This window comes from Neolamprologus multifasciatus, chromosome 12 (genome assembly GCF_963576455.1).
Source record: "Neolamprologus multifasciatus chromosome 12, fNeoMul1.2, whole genome shotgun sequence".
NCBI lineage: Eukaryota > Metazoa > Chordata > Actinopteri > Cichliformes > Cichlidae > Neolamprologus > Neolamprologus multifasciatus.
In genome coordinates this window covers 4,137,464-4,162,160 of record NC_140450.1, presented here as the reverse complement: position 1 = coordinate 4,162,160, position 24,697 = coordinate 4,137,464, and the positions used below count along the sequence as shown (strand labels likewise).

The 24,697-nt window shown below is 42.8% G+C and overlaps 2 protein-coding genes across 5 annotated transcripts in view; one reads left to right on the top strand and one right to left on the bottom strand.

Moving 5' to 3' along the window:
* bmp2k (BMP2 inducible kinase) overlaps positions 1 to 6,838 on the top strand; it is a 57,504-nt gene extending 50,666 nt beyond the window's left edge. The window contains exon 16 of one of the 2 annotated variants that reach the window (XM_085181000.1): positions 2,389 to 6,838. In XM_085181000.1, coding sequence (XP_085037126.1) covers positions 2,389 to 3,764 — 1,376 coding nt within the window. In that variant the 3' untranslated portion in view covers positions 3,765 to 6,838. The remainder of the gene's footprint in view (positions 1 to 2,388) is intronic. The other variant, XM_085180999.1, reaches the window with a different exon arrangement.
* paqr3a (progestin and adipoQ receptor family member IIIa) lies at positions 6,541 to 19,735 on the bottom strand. Of its 3 annotated transcripts, none has more exons than XM_085181011.1 (8): positions 19,625 to 19,735; positions 18,120 to 18,351; positions 16,634 to 16,796; positions 15,694 to 15,849; positions 9,796 to 9,993; positions 9,158 to 9,248; positions 8,811 to 8,993; positions 6,541 to 8,056 (listed from the first exon to the last, which is right to left on the bottom strand). In XM_085181011.1, exons 2-7 carry the CDS (start codon positions 18,311 to 18,313, stop codon positions 8,851 to 8,853), a joined length of 945 nt encoding a protein of 314 aa, XP_085037137.1. In that variant the 5' UTR covers positions 18,314 to 18,351; positions 19,625 to 19,735; the 3' UTR covers positions 6,541 to 8,056; positions 8,811 to 8,850. The 3 variants fall into 3 exon arrangements, with proteins under 3 accessions (XP_085037137.1, XP_085037135.1, XP_085037136.1); XM_085181009.1 differs by lacking the exon at positions 19,625 to 19,735 and adding an exon at positions 19,160 to 19,347; XM_085181010.1 differs by lacking the exon at positions 19,625 to 19,735 and adding an exon at positions 19,160 to 19,347 and having other exon boundaries at positions 6,541 to 8,043.
* Between the last annotated feature and the right edge of the window lie 4,962 nt (positions 19,736 to 24,697).

Sequence of the window (24,697 nt, the reverse complement as noted above, 5' to 3'; positions counted from 1 at the left end):
CCTCTCCTCCCTCATCTAAATGCATGTAGGAATCGACACTGGATAGAGGAGGCGTTCAGACCATCCAGCAGCTACAGCTTTACAGACACGTCCCTCTCCAAACTCGTTAACCTGAACCCTGCAGGATAAAATGTAATGTGGGCGTTCCCGTTTGGCTCGCCGTCGCTGGGTTCACCTCTCAGCGGCCTCGTCAAATCAATCTGTGCTCGCGGCGGTTGTTCGGCGAGGGAACAGACTTCTGTAAGCCCCTGCTGCTCTCGCTCATTTCGAACAGATTTTCTCTCCCGTCACACAAGAGAACAATCACGCATGTTTTCGCCACTTATTTGTATCTTTAAGAGATCAGACGCAGCCTGTAATCCTTCAGAATCTCCCCCCACCCCACCGGAGGAACGCTGACAAAACAAATCCGCGTGGCTCTGACATCTTCTCTCATGATTAAAGATGTTTCTATTGTTTGGCGGGATCGCCTCGTTCCGGGAGGTGAGCATGATTACAAGTTCTAATCCGGGTGGGCCGAGCAGATGCAGAGCAGCTCGGACTTCTTATCTTTGAGTGCTGCCTTGTTTGATTTATCGGCAGCAAAGCTTTTGGCTGATCCGCCGTCACGTCCTGCCAGTTTGGACGCTTGGTTTCCATTTTCATGTTCGCAGCAGGGGGTCGTTCTCTTCTTCTCTTTTTCCCAGCGTTCCTCTAATAGGGAACAATGAATTGGCTCATCGTATATGGCACCGTTTATCTTCAATACAATTGGAGACTATCCACTCGCTAATTAGGATAATTTCTAAGTTGCCATTATGCAAATCTCTTGGACATAAATTTACACACTGAAGGCAGAAATTTTTCCTCCAAATGCCAAAATACATGTAAGAATTTCCAAAAATGCAGAGTTTAAATAAGAGAACAAAGCTTCCTTTTTCAAGTCTAAAGGGACGCTCGCAGCTTAAATCTCTAAACTTTAAAAGTAATTCTGTGAATCTTGAAAAGCTGCTCGTCTTATTTCCCCGGCCTCTAAGCTCGCTCTTCTTATGGCAGGATCAGAGATGAGAAGTCGGAGCAGCTTTTAGACCATATTGACTTTTGCGATTGCACTTCTGCTTCAGTATAAGGCAAACTTTTGGGCATTTGTTTGTGTGGGGAAGTTGGCGTATGAGCTGAGTAATCCTGGGTAATGCCTCCATAATACAGCGGTCGAAGAAGCAGCAGAAGGCATCAGGACTCGGTCTGTCACTTATCATTGACTTTTGATATTAGCAAAATTGATTGAATCAGTTGTTTCACAAAAACAATCAGTTTTCACCCATTTGGACACATTTTAACAGTTTTCCTGCAAAATTCAAAATGCGTTCACACAGTGATTCAGGTGTAATGTGGACAACAGGAGGCAGAGCTCAAACACCAGCGCAGCACAGACTTGACTCTTAAACAAGACGGCTCTGATATCAGCTCTTCAGAGGGCACCGCCGGCCACAGTGAGCTGAAGGTTGGTAACAGCAACGGATGGAAGCAGTCTGAGAGGCGGCGGACGAAGACGAGAAGGAAAGATCGATTTCAGACTGAAATGAAAAGGAGGAACTGTAGAGCATTAGACTCAAGACTGCCTGAGTGTCACTCATTAAAGTGACTCATTCTGTGTTTTCATGTGTTCGGCGTAACCTTAAAATGTGAAAAATGTGAAACCAGAGCGCCTCGGCATTTACAACAACTTCAGGAGATAATCTACATGAAATTTTAACAGCTGGCTCATTTAAGCTCAGTTTTTTAAAAACTTTAACCACTCCAAGACATGGGTAAAAACTATGAATCTCCCTTTGGGATCAATAAAATTATTCTTACGAGTCACAGCCAAAATATTTCACTGGCATTGAGACCCTGGATGCCTGCTCTGTGGACATCTGTGGAATTCACCGGGTGAAACGTTTAGGGGTCTCGACAGCATGCGGGATGGATGCTGCTCAGTTATATGAAAAAATCTTTTACGACTTGCGTTTTGATACCAGCCTCGTCTTCTGCCTGCGAGTCCTCCTGTGTCAAAATCATTTTCTAATGTAGGCAAGTTAAACCTGCTGCCAGCTGGGAGATGTCACCGATTTTCCATAAAATCGCTCTTTTATGTTAACGTTGCAGAGGAGTTTTGGGGGGTTGGTCCATCTGATTTCTTTCTTTGTTTTTGTAACACTACAGTGGAGACACAGGAGTAGCAAAGACTTGAGTTACACGTCCTGCAGTGTTTGTGAGGTTTTCTAAATGAAAAACTGAGTTTTGTTTTTGGAGAGATCAGAAAAGAGTTGGATGCCTTCAATAAATCTGACTTGGCAGTTGTTAAAACTATCAAACATCTGGAAGGATCAGGGGTTAACATCTGTATTATCTGTTTTGTTTCTGCAGGTAGCAGTGCGCAGAAGGCCGAGCCGACCAGCGAGGATGTCGGCATTCCTGAACCTGCTGAGAGTTTGCAGCCGACCCACAAGGAGCACAAACCGAGCAGGAAGACCAACTGCAGGCCCGGCGACGAGTCCGACAGCGACTTCGAGTCCGACCCTCCTTCACCTAAGAGCAGCGAGGACGAAGAGCCGGAGGAAGAGGAGGCGTTGAACAGCGAGCATGGTGAAGACACCGAGCCAGAGAATTTTGGACAGAGGCCTTTGCTGATGGACTCTGAGGAGGAGGGAGAGGAAGATGAAGACAAACACAGCTCAGATTCAGACTTTGATGCCAGCAGGGTGAAGAACCGCTCAAAGAAACCTGCAGGAGCTAAAGGAGCGACTGCTGCCACCAGGAGTCCTCCTTCTGGGATGGCTCTGATCACGCCCCCGGAGTCACCTGGTGGAGTGAGAGCTGTGGAGCCTGTGGATGTTTTTGGTGCCGTGCCCTTTGTCGGAGGAGCTTCACCTGTGGAACCTCCAGAGGCCACAGATATCTTCACGAAAGCGCCTTTCAAGGTCGGCCAGGAGCAGCAGGCGGCAGACGAGTTTGACGTTTTTACCAAAGCGCCGTTCAGCCGGAACCTCTCGAGGTCGAGCAGGAGTGGCGGTGACGTCCCCATGGGCCAAACGCCGCCAGTTTCTCCTGAGGGCATCGATGTTTTTGGCTTCTCTCCCTTCCAGCCAAGCCCCACCGCCCAACCTCCCACCACCTCCAGAAGTGCCGAAGACATCTTCCGGACGCCCTCCGAGGAGTCGGCGAGTCCTCAGCAGCAGAGGCTGAAGCAGCGCAGCCTTCAGAAGCTGTCATCCCGCCAGCGGAAGACCAAGCAGGAAGCCACGGCTGGGGGCAGTAACGGCAAGCGGCACCACGGCACACCGACGGGAGGGCGCAAGACTAACAAGCCGACCTATCGCACGCCCGAACGAGTCCGCAGACACAAGAAGGTCGGCCGCAGAGACTCGCAGAGCAGCAACGAGTTCCTCAGCACCTCTGACTCTAAGGAGAACATCAGTGTGGATATAACGATGGCCGAGGGAGCGTCTCTGCCGGTGGACGACGCCCTTTTAGACCCGTTTGGAGCCAAACCCTTCCACCCTCAGGACGGCGGCCGACACAGCCAGTACCAAGGCCTCGGCGACGGAAAAGGCGACATCGGCACGGCCAACGGTAAGTCCTGGACGGGCTCTCTGCACGGAGAGAGCCGAAATATGGATGACTTCGGGGCGGTGCCCTTCACAGAACTGGTCATCCACAGTGGACCTCAGCAGCAGGCGGCGCCCTCACAGCCGCTGGACCTCGACCCCTTCGGAGCCGCACCTTTCCCCTCAAAGCAGTGACTCCACCTGCGTCTTCCCGCTCTGTCGGCTGCTTTCTTTTTCTCGGTTTGGGATCATTTTTAACCAACAAGCTAAAACTTTTTTCTAAGAGCGTTTTAATACAGTCTGGATAACAAACCTGTGGAGTGCGAGTGGCGTTTCCACATATCCTTCAGCTGCACGTTTTTGAAAAGCCTTTAATGCTGCATCTGAACGCTGTTTGGAACCAAAAGAAACCCACTCAAAAAAATGTGATTCTGAGCTTCGACCGCTCGTCTTGCTGTGAAAAGCTCTCTCCGGCCTGCCTTCTGATCTGCCGACATGTTTTTGTTTTTAGCACCACGACGCCTTACCTGAGCTCGGCTCTGCCTTGCTTCATAGTACCTCGGAAACCACGACGCCGTCAGCCTCGCGCGTCTTTTCCTGAACCTCTTCTGTCTTTATTAGATTCTTCTCTATGCATAATGTCACAGTAGTCTTTATGCAGCTAAATGTGGGTGTGGTTTGTGATGCATTAGAAGGGATTGAATCTTGTTCTTCTTGGAGCTCTTAATTGGGTCAGGTTTAAATTTAGGATCTTAACTCTTTTTATTTCCTAGCAGTAAGAACTCTTAATTGTTTTTTATTTTTTAATAAGTTACAACTCAACATTTCTCTGTTAGAAATGAAACACACAAAGCCACGTTAGAGGACTAGTTTAGGATTTATGAGCCCTGCAGAACTCAAACTGTGCCGCTGTTTTCCCGGCATTGTCACTGACCTCGGCATTTTACATCATCGGGAATTTCACCGTTGTTAAACTGATAGGTTTGCAGGTTTAGTGTGAACAAGTCCCATGAAAGAACTAAAGCCAATCAAGTGTTTCAAGTAATTTTCGCTCCAACCCCAAAGTTTGTAGCTGTTACGTACGGAGCCCCGCAGGGGACATGGGAGAAAAAAAAATTAAGACGGACTTTTGCGAGATCTCGCAAAACTAACTCGGGATCTCGCAAAAGCTTTGCGAGATCTCGCAAAACTAACTCGGGATCTCGCAAAAGCTTTGCGAGATCTCGCAAAAGTAACTCGGGATCTCGCAAAAGCTTTGCGAGATCTCGCAAAAGTAACTCGGGATCTCGCAAAAGCTTTGCGAGATCTCGCAAAACAAACTCGGGATCTCGCAAAACTTTTGCTAACGGGGTCGAGACCTCCCGTTAGCTTCGAGCTATCGGGAGGTCGAGACCTACTACAGCCGGGAGGAACACCGCTTTCCCGGCACATCGTGCCTCGACCTCCCGGTCGGCTTCGAGCCAGCGTCCGAAGAATGCGGCTAAAACGTTTGCGAGATCTCGCAAAAGTCCGTCTTAATTTTTTTTTTCTCCCATGTCCCCTGCGGGGCTCCGTAGTTACGTGACTGAGGTGCATGTGAGACTGGCTCACATTAGCTGCTCTGTAAAGGTGCTTGTTGTACATTTGTGTATTTAAAAGTAGCGTAAAAGCTTTAAAATTGACTAAAAATGTCACCAGAATGTGAAGAAATAACTGCTATGATAAAAAGGACTTTGTTGTGCCGAAGCGATATCGACTGAAGTTGGATTAGAGCCGGGCTGTACTTTCATGTAATACCAGTCAGCACCACAAGATGGTGTCGTGAGTCAATGTACCAGAATTAAAATGGGTGTTGTAAAAACCTCTTGAGAAAATTAGGGGTATGAATTAAGAAGAAAGGGTGAAATAACAGTGCGACTTGTTTCTCTTGGGTTTTCATTTAACCCCGTCTGTGAACGCAGCCCCACTCAAACCAGTTTTTACCAGTTTGAGAGCAATAGTTTGGTGTTTGAACAGTACGGTTTTTCTTTCTAAGCTTTAAATAATTCATATTTAGAGGCGCTGCTTTAAAGCTCATCTTTGTAGCCAGGAGGCATTAAAAAAATTAGAAAACGGCACACAATTAGTTTGTTTTTCAGGCTAGGAGTGGAACTTTTGGTTATTTTGTAGCCGTTTGATAATTAAAACTGTACTTTATGTTTAAAGAAATAAAATCCCACTTAAAAATCTTAACTGGTTAAAATAGTTTTCATACAGTCGGTGTTTTTGTGCTAACTGATTTATGGTGCTGACCAACAAGTTATTTTGCCTGCTTCACCATCATATGTGGATAATTCCTGGAAATGAGCTCATGGAGTAGATTTAACTATAAATAAAGAAAGAAGAGTGGCATTGAACTTTTTCCGCCTCCTTAAAATATCAGACTGCTCTTTTAAAAACAGAAAATTCCTTGTGGCGTTTTATTAAGGACCCTACAGTAATACAGGCCGGGGAGCAGATTCAGACTGTGAGGGGAAACGATGCGTTGGATGATTCAATGTTTGGTTCTGCAGTAGTACTCGTGGCAGCAGGACTCTGTATGTGGGACAGGTTTTATTGGTTAATCGAGCTCTGATTACTTGCGTCACGGTTTCATGTCTTGATGGGATTTGTTCACAGTTTGTTTTTTTGTCTTTGCAGAATGAGGTGCATTCATAAAGGGCAAAACATGTTATTCGGGTTTGGTTTTAGTTTCTTGATGAAATCTTCCTTAAACAACTTTGTGCTTCTTCATCGACCGCCTTAAGCACTGCATTTAGCTCCACCACCGTTGGCACATTTGTTTGAATGAAACCAGCAGCCTGCTCTGTTTTTCTTTTTTTTACACCAGTTGAACCATTTCATACGATCGCTCCCATCTTTGTTTTTTTCACCAGGGTAAGTCTTGTATTGTATTTATCATGCTATACTGCTGTTGGACGCAATAAATAAAGTTTCATCTCAAACATCTGGAAACAGCACATGGTTACTTTTATTTAGAGTCTGACCTCAGGTATGAAAAGTCAACATATAAAACTTTCCACTCCTACAAAATGAGTCTAAGACAAAAAGAAACTCATTATTAATAATTTAAATACAGAACCACAAACCGGAGAACATTTCCCCCTTTTCAACATTAGAAACATTAAACGGTCACACAGAAAACATCCGGCTTTCCGTTCCAGAGTGAGAGCAGAGAGGCGCTGCACTGGGGAGCCATGAAAACATTGCACATCACCCTAAACGAGCTGGAAAAACATGTCCTTAAAAAGGTGAAGAGAAAAAATACATTTTCAAAAATGAAGTTTGCTTGTCATAAAAGTTCTGTTGTAACGTGATCAGAGTTTACAGTCGATGTCAGAGCCGCACGCTACACAGAAATAATGCAGTTCATGTGAAATGTTTAAATCACGTGAATCTAAAAACTGTCCCACCTGTTTTAGGGTTTTAGAACTTAAGTTTGATTGTTCAAATGCTCAGATAAAAAAGTTTGTAGTAACAAATCAACGTTCATAGCGCTGCAGGGATGGTGAAGGTTTCCTTATAGCTCAAGTGGCCATCGCTGACTTCCTGTTTGGACGTCTTTTTACGACGACCCAAACCTGACGTCACATTTTATCCATCATGACCAGACTGAGGTCAGGACAGCGGGCCAGGAAGCTATGCCCATCTTTTATGTGGAAGTAAACGCAGAACTGAACTGGACGAAGCTGGAAGACTCAAACGCTTCCTGGGTTTTAGGACTCATTCCTGCAGCTCTCGGCTGGGACTCACGAGCATCCCCACAGCCACCCTCACCCCACAGCGTTACCACTGATAAAGACGAACAACATAAAATAACTGAAATATTTAAAGTTCCCCTTCAAGCATCCTGTGAAATTCTTTACATATAAATGAACATCAGTTTGAACAGGAAGTGAGCAGCTTAAAACAACAACAACAGAGCTTCAGGCATGAAATAGAGTGGGTACATTTATATGAAACCGTCTGAGTCCGCACTTTGTTTCACAAAACTCTTTGGTTTGTTCTGTCTGAACATCATCCCCACGCTTTGATCATTTCCACTAACAAAGACTGCAGAGTAAAGAAGATATCAGAAATCTTGAGTCTGTTTACTCGTAGTATAATACTGACATTAGTTCATTTCCTTTTTCAGGGACGAGCCTGAATCTGCTCTCAGATGAAGCAGCTTTCAACCTTTAAAAACAGCTGGACAAAACTAACATTACCAACCCGTTCCTTCAGTGCTGTCTGCTGTTTACACACAAACATTAAGTCCTCAAGGAGTTTATAAAGGTGACAGTCTGAGTGATTTCAGGTGAGCTGTCAGTCCGACACAGAGGTCCGTATTGTTTCTTATTAGCTTGAAGTACTCAAACGTCACACGCTGGATTTATTCCTCCTCCCTCATCACAGAGACTCACAGGTTAGAGTCTCCATCTGTGAGGAAACCGATGGACCGAGACCAGAACAGAGTCTCTGCAGACGACCTGAGGAGGAAACAACACGTCAGCTGTGAACAGAGCCAATTAAAAGCATCAAAAATCACCTGAGTTACCTGAAAAGGTTCAGTTTCATTTTATTGTTTTTAGACATATTCTAACAGGCGGCGGCTTCGATGTGAGGTTTTGACAAAACGAAACATACAGTAGTGTTCATGCTTAGATTCTTATTAGATGTAATCACTTAAAAGCTCTTTTTTTTTGTAATGACCTCATGTCCTGACAGATCAGCTGCTCCTCGTCTTCCACCTGCTGACTCTTTGATTCCTTTAGGCCTTTTAACCCCCAAACATCTGCTTAAATATTAAAGATTTTCTTTTTTCTGATTTATTTAAATTGAGCCACAGTCTGCATCTGAGTGAACTCCCAACTCTCTGCAGTCGGCAAAGTTTTCTCAGCAGTCTGTTAAACAGCTCCTCTCTAATCAAAGCATCGTTGAGCGGATCAGAAACTGAAGCTTACACGGACGTCACCGTTAAGGTCATTTTAGTCATAAAGCTCTGGCTGTGACCACAGACGCTCCACTAGACTACCACTTGCAGTCGAACCCTTGTGGTTATGAGGGGCAGCCAATCAGAATAAAGTCAGTTTAAAGGCAGAGGAGGAAAAACAGCTGAGGGGCTACAACTACTTTGATCTGTGAGTCATGCAAAGCTCCTTCAGTGGAGTCCAGAAATAAAAACGATGGAGCTGAAACTGAGCAGAACAGGTCTCCTTTTAAAAAAGTCACACGGCCGCTTACGGTTCATCGGAGCTTCAGTCCTGGCGTGCTGAGCAGCAATCTAGGCGTGTTGGGGGGTGTTGGGGCACGGCTGACTGTGCCTGTACGCCATGATGAAGCCTGTTGATTGGTGCCACCAGTAAAACATGAGCACTAGCAGCAAGTGCCAAACCTGATGGCTGGAGCCCAGGTAGTTCAGCTGACCTGCAGAGACAGGAACGCACAGCTTGCTTCAGATTTGAATGAGATTCGGGCCCATTTTCAATGTTTCTCTCTGCAGTATTAGATTACTGTTATTTTCCAACTATGAGTGGACGAAAAAACAACGAATCAAACAGGAAATGAAGAAATAAAAACAGTCATCTCACCTGGGAAGTACCGCTCAGGAACTTTGGAAACATAGAAAATGAGAGCCAGTGCTGCAATGAAGTACATCACCAGGACCCGAGGAACAAACGCCTAAAAGGAAGAAGAAACACTGATTCGACCAGCGTGTGGACAGAAATGGCCCACAGTTACAAAACGGCACGAGCAGGAAGAACTACTGACTGACCTAACAGTACTGAAAAGCATTTAAAGCCAGCCAACAGATTGTGTTACTGCAGCAGCAGGAAAACACATTTAAAGTGGATCAATCAAGGAGGACCCCCAACAGCTGTTAAAACTACAGTTCCTCTAATGGCCACTTGAGGCCTGCCCTGAAAGTCGGTCCCACAGACTCCTGAGTTAAAATGTTCATTTTCTAATAATCATCAGTCGATCTAAAGAGATTTTTCAGACTGGAGTACATTTTTTGTGCAAAGTAAAGCCGATCACTGTGCATTAAACATGTTTTCTTTCTTCTTATGACCAGCAGGGGGCGACTGTGGTTGCCAAAAGAAATCAGACAGTCGTAAAGTCTACAGGAAAATTATTTCTCATTACTTTCGGACCTCATTAAATTGCCACAATCGCTTAAGTCTGTTTAAAAAAAGAAATCACAGCAGTGAACACTGAGCACGCTCACCTGGACGAGTTCAGAGGTGAAACCTCCCGTGAGGCAGATCCAGTGGACGGTGGGGATGAGGCCGTACCCGGTCACCGAGCAGAAGATGACCGAGCGCAGCTGCTTCCACTGCTTGCTGAGATAATGAGGGTGGATCTGAGCGAAGAACACAGCCAGGATCATGGCGAGGACCGTCACCAGGTACACCTGCCGCCAGTACTGCACAGACAGGAAGACGAGAGTTCAGTCACACCAGCTACACAGTAAACTGCCTTCATGGCGGATTGAGCTTTTCTTTCAAGATGTGCTTCGCATGCTGGAGGTATCCGATGGTCCCAAGACTTAAAAGAAACTGTAACTAAGGTTAAACCCGAACAAGTTCAAGTTCAGCGACATCACCTAGACAAAGAAACAAACTTGAGTCTTTAAAAACACCTGAGTCGGTTTCAGAAGCAGAAAAGAAAACCAGGCAGGCGATTTTTAAACTCGCAGGGAGCTGATGCAAGTGAAACAGCCCCTGGGCTTCATACGTTTGAAGATTATCTGTCTCATGGAGTCCTGAGGAAAGTTCTTCAGCTGCTGAAAGCTTCCTGCTGTTTGGTGATGAGCAGGACGAACACTGTGTGTTATTTTAGAGCTTTATTTACTGTGACCGAACCACAAACGAGCTGAAGCTTCCCTCAGCAGACCCTCTTACACGCGCAGCTTTCACATCATTCAATCAGCTTTATTTAACTCTGATCTGCTTTTCTTCTTCCAGATTTGAAGGCCACAAAGAAGAACAGGTTACAGGCTGTGAAAGGGGGAAATCCTCGATGTTATCAAGCAGATCACTGGTAGCCGATACAGCTGAATTGGCAGTTATCACATCGCTTTTGGAGATTCTGAGGTTCAAAGCTGTGTCACTTTTCTCCTGCAGTTAATTTTATCTTTAAGGACAGAACAGCTGTAACAGTAGTAATAGTAGTGGTAATAGTTGTTATTTTAATTTAGTACAAATAAGGTTGAGACTCAAACTTTAAGAGAAAAAAAGACAGTCCATTCATTCATCCTTCCTTCCTCTGCTGTTTATGGGTTGGGTCTGAGTTGTAGGAAGCTCATTTCTGCTGCTGTTTACAGGCACTCCCCACAGCTCATGGCTATAGGTGAGAGTAGGAACGTAGACTGAGTGGGAAACTCACCACAACACACCGCTACAGCATCCACACTGCTGCAAAAACACATCCGGTAATCTCCTATTCACTCGTTCCCTCACTCCTGAACCAAAGCTGGAGGGGGGACTCAAACAATCTCCTCAGAGATTCAGTTCCCAATGGTGGGAAACCCTGAAATGATTTAGTGAACATGCAAAACAGTCAATTTGGTCAAAGTGACAACACAGCATGATCAAAATGAAACCACCTCATCGTGGTTCTGCAAAGTCAGAAATAAAGTTTCCTCAAACGTGCTGCACACGGCTTCTTTTTTCTGATATCTGAACAACTATAGGACAATAATTCAGGGTTTATATATTACTGCACTGCAGTACAATAAAAATAAAATCAGTTAAAAGTCTCCCACTGTTTCATCTGCTGTTATCACAACTATAACGCTAATCTGTCTGCAGTTGGTATTTAAACTTCTATAAGTAAGTGTTTAAAGTCTGGGCAGCCTCGTCTCGGTCCCTTCTGTCCGTTTGTGTGGATGTAGGCCTTCGTCCAGTCACACGTCCTCATGTGACGAGTCCTGCTGAATTTCACAGTGAATAAATTTGCACCAGGAACAAGGCCCCGCTCTGCTTCAGCCAAATTTTTTAAGCTCCTCTCCTCGCAGACTCCGTGTTCTCTCCTCCAAATCTGCATCTCTAAAACACTCTCGACGAGACAAGAGTTTGACTGGCTAAATATAAAAAATCTGTTTTTCTTTGGGGACTTGGCGTGCCACGGGAGAGGAGCCACCCAGAAGCAGAGCCCCAGTCTTGGCAAGGACGAGGGGGAGGGAGGTGGAGGAGGAGGAGGGGGACCTTCGCTTAGACGGCTCCCGGACTTGCGAACGTCATATGGTGGGGAACAGGAGTGACGGACCGCTCCGTGAACGCGGCCATCTGGTTTGGGCTGGAGCAGATTTCAGCTACGTTCTGGGGGCAAAATAACCCGGCGCTTCCAACATGCGGGGGAAAGCGAACAGTGAGGAGCACGGCCAACACTTCAGGAGTTCAAAAAAATAAATAAAATAAAATAGGACGGAAAAAAGAGGGACATGGTGGTGGTGGGCGGCTGGAATAAGGAACTGGCTTGTGTCATCAGAGGCTGTTTTCCAAACGGTGAGCGCGGCGAAGGTGTCGTGTTGCTTATTCACCGGGAACAATGAGTCAATCAGCACAGCCAGACTGCAGGGCCCACTTCAGCTTTATTCAATTACTGCTTCTCAGGCTGAGGATGTTGAGCTGAGAAGTCTCCGGGGAGGACTGTGCTTCGATGTTACACCGATGCTCAGCGCGCACACACACACGTTCAACATGCGCCCGACTGCAGTGAGCAGTCTGATGTTGAGCTACTCGATCACATACGTGAAAACACCACTGTGGTTATTTCAGGTCAACTTTAAAACATCTTGAATTTAAGCTTCACCATAATTCAGTTCGCGTCAACCGTGTCCTCCCTTTCAGCGGTGTTGTACTGCCAGCTATTAGGATTATCATTAATTAATTTTATATTACCAGTGAGGGGGCGTAAGACAGTAGAAAACAATGCCAAAAATGTTTTTCCTCTTGTGTGCACTCGCACTACAATCAGCTGACTTAAGGAGGAGGTGGTCTGCACTCATTTCACTTCTAATTACTTTGATTTTTATTGGTGTAAAGGGCAGGAAAATGAGTCCAAACGACTACAAGTAACGCAACACAGGCCAAGCATCTGCACAGGCAGCACTTGCACATAAAGCTAGTAAAGTAGCCAGATTAATGCTAAATGCTGACCCCAGCAAAGCATCCAGAGCCTAATCTTCCTCAGGTAACAGGAGCAGGTACGAGCAATCAGTGTAGTTTCCACCGTAAACTCATTTAAGTCTTCTTTGACCTGGTTGCCCATCTTTGCGTTCATATTTAGGCACTAATGAAAGATCTTGTGTGTCCTTGTGAGGATAGGTAGTCGTTCATAATTGGTTATTGTGTGAATATGCACATCTGAAACACGTGGCAAAGTAATGTAACCAATTATTTTCTCCAGTGAGTAACAAAGTAACCTTTTGAAGAACAACTAAAGTGCAACCTAACAAGGCTTTCACAGCTTTTATAGCCATTTCCACCCCTGTGAATGGCAGCACACACCAAGAGTGACATCAGAGCTGCAGGAGTGCCTCTCCAACTGAGCCAACTGTGGTGTGACTGGTTCTCCTGTTAAACCAGAACTCATGCAGATGTTTGTGAGAGTGGCGATTGCAACGAGTCTCGTGGTGATGTCACCACTGATGTGCAACACAACCAATATGTCCATAAACAAGGCATCACTAACTTTCATGATCCTTCTGCCTTCTTACGGTCTTTCCAGCTTTACCCAACACCTTACATGTCATGACCCGTGATGGCCTGGTGACCTCTCAGTTCCTCATCAGAACTCTGAATATGATAAGAAAATAGGCAGAGGGACTAATTAGACCAGTGGCTCCCCAATGGTATGACCCGATCGACAGCCAAGTTTGCATCAGGGTTTGGTGTTACCCAAACATTACTGTAACTGCACGAAACGTCAGGAGAAACTACTGCAAAAGCTACCGGAGCTACAGCTTCAACTGGATCAGACAGACTTCATCTCAAGTGGATCGTGCGGTTGGGTGCATTTAATTAACTCCAACATGGTGCTAAACGCATTAAAGAGGCATTTAGGGACGGGGTATCTCTTCTGAGAGAAACGGTAAAAGAGCACAGGATGTGACCCAGAAGGAGGAAGAATGTTTGACTGTGAGAAAGTTTCTGATAAGGAGATGGACTCGGAGCTGTCACCGACATTGTTCCAGATAATATAAAGCCTGTTTTCTGCAGACATGAATACAGATGTGGTTTGTAAACTTCTGAATTCAGTCTGATCATCCAGGTATGTGAGCGGACACTTTTCTTTTTTTAACCCTACAAAAACGCTTACACGTCTATTTTATGCTGAACCAACATCACTTCTGCCTGGTAAAATAAAATACTAAAAAAAAATACATGTAATTATCATTTCTGAAGGCAAAACTATAAAAAGACTGGACAAGATGAAGGTTAGGCTTCCAGCAGCCTGACTCTATCTTGAGACTGGAGAAGGCTCATGAGAGCAGCACATAAAAGGCTGAAGTGATGAGTACAAAGACACAGGATTTAAGACAGAGAAGCGGTCTGCCTGCTCTGCCTGTCCTCCGCCACTTTGAACTCGACTCACGAGGGTAAATAAGCCGTTTACAATACAAGCGAAGCACAGCATTGCTGAGTCACAGAGGACTGCAGGGCAGCTTCTCACATTTAGCATTTTTTTAAAGGATTTAAATGGATTCAGCTCCAGAGGGCAACGTGGTGCTCGGCGTTAAGAGATAAGGATTCAGAGTGAATAATGTGGCGAGGATGTTTAACTCTGACCTTGCTTATGAATTTAAAGCCGATTAGTTTTTATGTCTTTGATCTTTTTTGTTTGGAAAAATGTGCTGGCTGCAGTAAACTGTGACGCAGCATCTTTCGTAAAGTCACATCAGAAAAGTCCGAGTAAAAGATAGTGCTGAGCCGATTAAGTCTGGGTCACACGGAGACCTGTTTCTGGAAAGAGTGAGCTTAAATTCATCACAACAGCAAAACCTCGAGGGATGAGGAGATGGGCAACGTGCACGAGCTTTTTACTGCTCCAATGCAACAGGGTTAGAAAGGCAACAACAGCCTGGTTTTAGATAAAACCACAGCAGAGAAATAGCTTTGCATGAGCTAATGAATAACACTAGGACATCTTACTCTTCCTATTTTGAAAGACCGCGTGTAGCCCACGATGTTTCTACCAGCATGAGGACGTTCAACTTCGCATTTTCCTGATAGAGCTTCATCTCTGCAAGTTCAACAGTTTGCCTGCATAACAAAAATGTTAATATGGTAGTAAAAGTATTCAAACAGGAAGGTTTCTGGCCTTGGATGTTATGTGGCTACGGCAAAGATCTTCATCATTAGAAAGGAAAAAAAACCCTGTTGTTGTACCCATTTAATCTAGTTTACCTCTGCTGCCCTCTGAATGTTAGATAGAAAGCACTTTAGTAGAAAAGGGCAAGTAACAAGTGCTTGTGTGGGTGAAAGAGGCAAACTTGTATAAAGTATAAAGTGCTTGGAGTATAAAAATGCTATCTAAGAACCAGTCTGTGTACCATCCCAAACTTGTAATCTGCAAGTTTAAACACGTGACTCTCGCATTGTTACGTCGCTTACTGCCAGTTTTATGTCTCGTCCAGTCCAAAGAAAACAAAAATCTACATACAGGCCCAGAGCACTGGAATTCCAAATAACTGCCCTCAGAATAATCCACAGTCTCTGATCATATTTCAGTATAGCTAGGTAGCTAGCTAGGTAGCTAGCTAGGTAGCTAGCTAGGTAGCTAGCTAGGTAGCTAGCTAGGTAGCTAGCTAGGTAGCTAGCTAGGTAGCTAGCTAGGTAGCTAGCTAGGTAGCTAGCTAGTAAAACAATGTGCCAGAAACCTGGACGTTACTTTCTATCAACACGGAAACTTCAACCAGTATGTCAAAAGGCTAGTACAGTCTTGTTATGTGCAGATTACAAATACTTCCAAATAATGAACCTGTCTATAGTTTGGAGTCTGCAGTTGGTACAAAACATAGCAACAAGGCTTCTCGACAACACTCGGCGCAGTGAAAACGTCACTTTTAAACGCCGTCTCAGAGAGAGCAGTTTATATGAAAGGCTGCAGGTGAGCTTACGTTATTACAGTAGAAGGTGTAGAAGACTCCGGGGACGTAGCAGCCCAGGATGCCGATGGAAACGCCGGCGTAATCCAGCGCCATCCAGCGGCGGCTGGTCTTCTCTGAGCGATGGCAGCAGAACAGGTGGTAACCCACCGAGCACAGCATACACAGCTGAGGACGGCAAAACACACAGTCAGGCATTTAATAATGAAAATAACTTTATTTATAAAACACGTTTACGTCCACAGACCAAGAAGAAAAAGCAGAACACGAGCTTCTAACAGAAAGCGGGACGTTGAGGTCAAGACAAGACAGTTAAATACGTTTTGAGATGCAACAAAAACACAAACTGGCAATATAATTAATTAATGTCAAGCCCCAGACATATTTATTATATAAAATAAATTAATACTTGAATCTGAAATCTAACTGTTTAAAATAAATAAAACAACTTTTCCACACCAGGTTTGAGAGTAAGCAATAAACGTGGTGTTTTAATCACACTAGTGATTATGATGTTGAACATAATACTTGGTGTTATGACATGTAACCACATTGAAAAGGTAAAAAGTTCACATTGTGTCAAACTAAAATCGCTATCCCGCCCGTCAGTAACTGCACTAACCCTGCTCTTTATTTTCTGAATCTCAACTCTGGGCTCACCCACTTGTACAGGCATGTCTGGATATTTTAAGGGCTACATTTATAGGTGATGATGAGTGTACAAAGTGATCCAACAGGTTCATTAACACCTGGAATAGCCAAATCTAGACAGGCCTATATTTGCCTTCTTCAATACTCAAATATACTGAGATTTATTAACAGTGCATGAGCAGTGTAATTGCCAACTTCAATCTAACCACAGCTCAGGAGAACTGAAATATCTCTGGTGGTTTATTCTATATAAAAGCAATGTGAGGTGATGTCTAAGCAGAAGACAATAGCAGCACTGTACCTGAAAGCAGAAGAGACCAATGGAGTAGATGACATAATCCTCCCTGGAGGCGCCAACAGCCGGCAGCACCGAGGCCATGTTGTACACCCCAACACAGAAGAAGAGGAGGAAGCCCAGGAGATGGCTCCAGATGTTCACCGTCTCATTGGACAGGATGAAGAGGCTGCAAAGGTCATTTACAAGCTTTAAAATAGTCACACAGTCAGTTCCCTGTAAAGAAAACCAGAGGTATGAACCAAAACTCTGAACTATTATACACCCCAACATAAATGTCTGACAAGCATCTATTACCTCCCAATCAATAAACAGTCTGGATTCGCCGTTTCCATTAACCACTGAAACTAGAACCAGAGAGCAACACGAGTTGCCCAACTCCCTTAAAATCTTTATTGGCATCGACCCCACAACAAATGTCAGGAAGCAAAATCAATCAGCCTCTGCAGCGAGGCGTGGGAATCACAGAGTACCATTACAGCACGTTACACCAAGACACAACGACATCATCATACAGCAGCTCCACAACAATCAAATCTGTAACGTGAGGAAAAAAGTCACCACCAAGAAGGCAAAACCAATCAGGATTTATGTAATAATTCACTGTGATTTTGTATCACTCTGAGTACCATCACCACTGCTCAGTGTTATTAATAAGCTCTGATTAATTTCCTCCAGCTGTCTGTCATTTGTTTATCCCGCGAGTTCATCTTTACTCTCATTAATTTTATCTGTGCCTTCATGAAAACCCATAAAGTATTGATAAACATGTAGTAAATCCACAGGGATGTGTATTTACCACATGACGTGACATTCAGAAATGACACGACATACTGGTGTATACTATCATGGAGGAAAGATGGAAGTTTTCTAAGCTAAAATGTTTTTGGGTGAACCAACTTGGGAAAAAAGTCTACTTGATTTTATTTCTACAATATCTCAAGCACTTTAGATTCCTTTTTGCAAAAATGTTGCCATCACAATATTAATATGTTCTTAATTAAAGCCCCTCAAAATAAATAGGGGAGTGCTTTTCAATGTGCGCATCATAACTTCACAAGTGCAGTAGACAACTACAGGAAATTTTCAGCTGTAAAACAAAAAACAACCAAAAACATTTAAGCTTGCTTAAAAACTGCAACCAGAATCTTCAAAACCTGTTCAGAATCTTTTTATCTTCCTTATAGTCGGCTTTAAATATTAATATAATGGAATGCATCATAGTTTCAACAGCTGACATAAAAAAGAGAAAAACACTGGCAGTCTGCATGTTTAACCTGCTTTCACTGAAGAAAGCTTCAAAAGCTGAATTGTGGAACACTTTCAAGGCTCATATCAACATTTACTTGGCTCTTCTTCTAACTGTGATTCCTAGTGCGCAAGTAATTTTCTGAGGTGTTCAAAAAGTAGGCACTGCTTGACTTTAGTGGAGTGACTGTGTTGTGTTGTTGAAGATGAAAATTCTGATTTCAGGTTAAAAGGTCCTTCTCACCTTTTGATGCACAGCCTGGAGGGCAAGTATGCCCTGTATCCATCTGTGATGTAGGGGTTCTCCCTCAGAAACGGGGGGATCTGCTCGTATGTGTACAGCCTGATACCTCTGGGCACCAGTACAGGCCAGTACTGATAACTTCCCAGCTCGATGTAGTGTGCAGTCTGAGAGCTCTTCTGTGGTTTCTGAGGCATGTCTGAGCCAGCAGGGTCTGGTTTAATCTGACCCGAACCTGAAACCAGCAAGTCAGATCAAGATCAGATTCAATAGAGGCAGAATTCTTTTAATAAAACATAGCATTAAGCGATATTTGTTTTGTTGTCAGAGCATCTGAGTTTGTAATTCGAGTGGAGAAGAAATCAAAGTGGTCTGTGGAGCTGAACGAGTAAAGAAGACAGCAAAACATCAAGTGAAAGCTGATTCTCCTACATCTGTGTGGAGCTATTATCAGAAAGCTATCATTACTTGCACCCACCGGCTTGTCTTCCATGTAATCTCATGTTACCGAAGCTAACTTTCCAGATTATCCGTTACGTTCTACCAAACTCCGTTCACTAATGTGGCGATTTTAGGTGCTTAAGTGCTAACAAACATTTATACAAATCACGGTCTAAGCTTAGATCCAAGCTCGCGACCATGTTGCAAATGATCAATAAAGTTTGTATAATTATACAAGATTCCATTTATTCTGCCAATAAACTGTGTTGTAGCGTTAATTTTACAGCTAATGTAACACTGTAGAAGTCTGTGGCGAGCACGGTATCACCAAATACAAAACTAGATTTTTTTGAACACAGCGTACTTCCTTGATACATTCTTTACGAGCCGATTGTACCTGAAAAACCACCTGAACAAAAGCAAAGGTAAAATTATGCTTTTGATGTAAAGTATGCCGTAGTTCACCAAGACGACGTTAAAATAGCGACATTTTCAAAGCGGCCTGGTAACTAGTGACTAATTATAGCTTGGCTCTTAAAGGGCTAAGCTAACAACAATGAGCTTTAAAAAAGGGGGAAAGATATATTAACAAAAAACCTCACCTTTTAATTTGGCATATTTGCAGTTTGTGCCATTCTGGGGCTTATAATATGTACTACGCATTTGTAAACACGTGTTAATATTAACTTAAAAAACCAAACAAACACAACGCATAATATTTCTGAAGTTTTAGCTACAACATCTTCCGAGTCACACAGACGTCATCACTAATGGACCCTTCCAACGTGGCCAACGTCTGCCTGAGTTAAAATAAATAAATAACGCAAGCTTAAGCTCTGTTTAATATTTACTATTATCGCTAATATCCTTAGAAGATTCTTTATTAAAATAATTTAAATAACCTTTGTTTTTCTGCATTAATGAGCTCTCTCAAAATCCCATATGGGACTCTATTCACGTGAAAGCTTCATTTCATGAGTAATAATAGTTCTTACCGTAAATATAAACGGCTTTGTTTTAGGTTTGGGTTTTAGGAATCGTGTCTAGCACCCTTAATGGGTTTTTACCTGGTTCAACTGATCCCGGAGATGCACCGTGCCACCCATAATTACTCAGGGACGCCAGTCTCTCCTAATGATTCAATCCTAAACCGCAATAAACACGTATTGGAGAATTATTTGTCTCACTAATCAGTTTCATTTATGTTGATGGTGATTGCTGGTGGATAGTATTACATGACATTCAGATATGTAATCACCTCAGATGTCATTGTTATGATAAAGAAAATATTCACAGTATGGTTATCTTTGAAATTTTAAAACAGTGGTGAAAAAATCAGTTTACTGAAACAAAGAGAAATATTTTTGAACGTAAGAATATATTCAAAGCAACAACCTAAATTAATAAGCAGAACATTTTTAAATATTCAAATGCACATTCTGTCGTTTTTCATATTTACTTTACTCAGAAGAAAAATGGGACATCATAAGAGGTGAGATGCAGCAAAAGTCCCAGCAAAACTCAAACCAAACAGACTGAGACCACTCTTATTTTAACCCTTTAATAAACCAGACCGCAATCTGTGCTTATGTACGTACATTTTGAGAGGTACTGCAAGGAGTTCAACTTGACCCAGGCCATCTTTACAGCTGCAGAATTCATAGAGTTCAGTTTCTTTGAGTACCTTGTCTTTGTCTTTATACCGTTTCTGTCCGGCCACCCTGGAACCATGCAAAGAACCTGTAAATGCTGAAAGTCTCCTCAAGAACTGGACTTCAGGTCCAGAATCGCTGGGCTCCTATGAAGCTGTAGCCCACAAATGTAAATTTCATGAGGCAAACATTTCCTTGTTACAATATTGATAGAAGTGATTTAAACAACAGACTTCTACAACAATAGAGTTCCATTTTTAGATTTTCTTTTCTTTTTTTGCGATTTTTCTGTTGTGTTAAACTACACTTCACACATCCAGTTATCATTTGGAAACAATCATTATTGAGTAAATGCCTGATCAACCACTGTGTATAAGCAGATTGATAGTTTTTAATGGGAAAATCAGCTTCCCTGTTTGTTTGCTTTTTGTTGATGTTTTTTTGTTTGTTTTACAGCAGGTGTAAATAATTATTTTAGCTCCATACACTTTTATGTCCTAGCAGCCCGTCTCTGGGATTAAAAGGAATTAATAAGAACTACAACTTGTGCTTAAATTTATTTTAACCTTTATTTATGCAGGTAGTTCCATTGAGAGCCAATGTCTCGTTTGAGAGACTTGCTCATAAAGATAAAACTTTTAAAGGGACCTTTTACTAGTTTTACCCATGCAGTATTTTTTTTTTGTTATTGTTAAATGGAGCACAACTTGGCCTGAGTGTGCAGCCAAACAGTGTCTTCTGTCTGAACCTACAGGCTTCTGCAAGGTCACATGACTGCTAACAGTGATGCCGGAGCACGCAGGTGGAGCACGTGTTAAATGTTGTTCAGTGCATCTCAGTCTCCTCGCTGTCCTCCCGCTTCACTGCGAGACCGTGTTACATCCTCCTGTCGCTAACTGTCATCGGGAATCCTCATCAGAGCCGGCGCTCTCTGCAGACCTCTCAGGTGTGAGAGATGTTGGAGGATTCCCTCAGGAATGAAGTCACACTCATTCCTCCCTCTGCTGTTTACACCCCTCTTTAATTGCTTCATTCTCAAGTGGAAGTGTGTTCTTCATTATCACTTCTAATACACCTCTCAGCACATCCACTCTGGCAAAGTGTCAGCTGCCATGCCAATTTAAGATAGTAACTCTGTGCATGCAAGGGCAAACAATAAGAATCTCCTGCTGCTGCTGCAGACGTTGCCCGAATTATTAATTAATTTTGCTGGCTTACAGTTGGCAGCGACTTCCTGCAAAAAGAAGTCGATAGGAAGAATTTAAACGAGAGAACTTACAGAGGAGGATGTACAAGATGCCTTTTACTTCTACTGTCTTTTATCTGCTGCAGAGCATTTAAACACGCTGACTTCAGTTGTGTTTGCTCTGTAGCAAATAATGAAAAGGCAAAGATAAATGCATTTTTAAGGACATGAAATAATTTTACGAAAGTATCTGACAGTAAAATACGAGAGAATTAGGGAATGGCCACTGGGAAGAAAAAAAAAAGTGGAGTTTACCTCAAAATTTTTACTTTTTGTCGGAATTTTGAAAACAAATATAGAATTTCAAAATAAAACTAAGCATTCTGATGAGACAGTAAAAATTCTAAGAGGTAAAATTCTGACAAGAAAGTGAAATTTCTGAGGTAAAGTCCATGATTCTGAAAACCGGGAAAGAATTCTAAGATGGAGTTTGGAATTTTGGGGTAAAAGTGAGAATTCTAAGTGTCAAAATTCCAAGAACAATGCAAGACGCCTGAGAACTAAGGTAAAATTCCGAAATGAAACTCAGTACTCTGATGAGACAGTAAGAATGACCGATTTTTCAGAATCTTTGTTCTTGGAATTATTAACACATAGAAATACTTTTACCCCCAAATTCTAAATTCCATCTCAGAATTCTTTCCCACTTAGAATTATGGACTTTCCCTCAAACATTCTGATGAGACAGTAAGAATTCTAAGAGGCAAAATTCCGACAAGAAAGTGAAAATTCTGAGATAAAGTCCAAACTTCTAGGAACCTAAGAATTTTAAGATGGAATTCAGAATTGTCTAAATTCTGACTCAGTCAGTCAATCTCAGTTTACTACGGAAGTGGCCCTAATCCTCTTCCATAGTAAACACATCATAAATTAGAAAGGTTAGTTTTTAAATACATTTTTCTACTTCCTGCCTTCACTTTATATTTTTGCCAGAGTTACAGAGAAAAAAAAAAGTCATGTATCTTTTTAAAAAATGTAGTAAACCTTCATTCTTTCTACTAACTTCTTAGGGAAGACTCCTTTGGTTTAAAAAACATCGGACTGTATACAGGTCTATGGCGAGAAGATCCATCTGCTCACTTTACCTGTGATCTCAGTAAACAATGAGTTTATGATCTCAGTTTCCAAGTTCAAGTGTTTTTAAATACGCCATAATGTTAATTCTGCAAACGACGTCTCATTAATCATAAAATACACGTAAAGCAGGCTGTGCTGTACAGTGTGGCTACTTTTTGATTAACAAGTAACAACCATGAGTGTGCAGCGTCCTCCGTTTCTCAGTTACTCACTCAAACTTCAAAACCGGACAAACACAGCTGTGGCTATTTCCATCTTTTGCATATGGTGTGTAACATGATTAAATCTGTGATACCAGCAAGCTGTCAGGAAGGAAGTCACACAGTAGTATGAGTAGAGAGACATTTAGTTCTGACCTGGAAAAATGCAGAGTGGAAAAATGCGACTGGACTTGTTTAAGTTTCTTGTAAACTCTCATACAAGAGCCTTGTTGAGTTATAAAACCAAATGGGAAGAGTTGCAGGCATTTGGTTTTCTAACCTCACAGACGAGTGAGGGGACAGAGGACTGGCAGACTGACTGATGTATTGGGGCTGCATTTGCTGTGACCAGTCCATCGTGGTGAAAAGAGAGCTATGGAAAAGCCTCCTATGATACCCTCACCTATGATAACAGGCTTTGGGTAGTGACTGAAAAAATTCAATTATGGATACCAGTGGTGGAAATGATCCTTCTCTGAAGGGTGGCTATAGCCTCTCCCTTAAAGAAGATCAGTTGTTCCAGAGGAGCTTGAGAGTAGAGCTGCTACTCCACATCGAAAGGAGCCAGTTGAGGTGATTTGAGGCTCCTGAGCGCCTCCTGGGTGAGGTGCTTCAGGCATGTCCTACAGGGAGGACGGCCCGAGGTAGACCCACAACACGCTGGAGAGATTATGTCTCTCGGCTGGCCTGGAGACACCTCGTTATTTCCCCAGATAACCTTTGAGAAGTGGCTGGGATGACGGAGGTCTGGGCTTCTCTGCTTATCCTGCTGCTACCGTGACTGGATAAGTGGAAGAAGATGGACGGATGTTTAATTAAGACCCTCCAACACTGTGCTACTAAAATGTGTGATTTTCTTCTGCTTTTGGAAATTTGTTCTCCTGAGTTTTTGCAATCAGGACAGAAAAAAATAAATCTAACGGACATGAACTAAAACGGTTTCAATATTAACTTGTTTTTGTCTCCACTGAAGATATTATGTTGGAGAGTTTTGGGGGGTGGGGTTTATCACCGAGGAAGATTTATACCTCATAGCATTAAAAAAATTAATCTCTTCATGATATGAATTTATTACCTCTTTATCTAAAAGAATCGTTCAACATTCCTGCACTAACAAACAAAGTAAAAGCCACTCCTTTATCTTTCTGCAGCAACAGATAAGTTACCTTAACTTAGAGTTGAGGTGGAGAATCAGAGCTCAGAGTTTATGATGGTTGAACTTCTCCACCTTAGCTTGCTGTGTCTATCGCAGAAGGAAAGTGTGCAGCAGATTTTCACAGTGTCCCAGAAACTTGAGGGAACACACAGCTTCTCAGTCTATCTGCTCCGGTGCAATAAACAAAGTTTGTGAACTTGTTACAAAAACCGTGCCATATTTGGTGCCACTTCCTGTAGTTCAAGCTGTAATCTGCTCCAAGAGTGTTGAGAAACAGTTGACCTAAGACTTAAAACTGTGTTTAATTAATACACACACACACACATAGTTCAGTCTTCTTTGGTAAGGATGGGACTCATGAACTGGTTCCACTTGTAAAACAGCGAATCCATTAGAATAATTCGCTGCCTCCAACCTTATGAACTCCTTCTATTTATGTTGGCATATTTTTCTCACAGGCTTTCATTCACCAGCATCACATCCATGCCTTTTTCAGCTCTGTTTTTACATGTTTTTACATGTTTTTTCTTTTTTTTCCTCAGATATTTTTATTCAATTTTCTGCATCCATTTTTACAAAAGACAAATTGAACAATATGCCGTTTTCTTTTTGAAGAACATAAAACAATATGAAACATACACTCCCACCTCATAATTATAGGAGTACCAGTGGGTGTACAAAAAGAAAAAAGAAAGGGTCCAATCTAATAATACGAATAGTAAACCCTGGAGTACAAGATAACAGTTGAGTGTACAAGAGAAATGTGGAGAGTTTCAGAGCCCACACCCCCACACAGACACAGAAAAAAC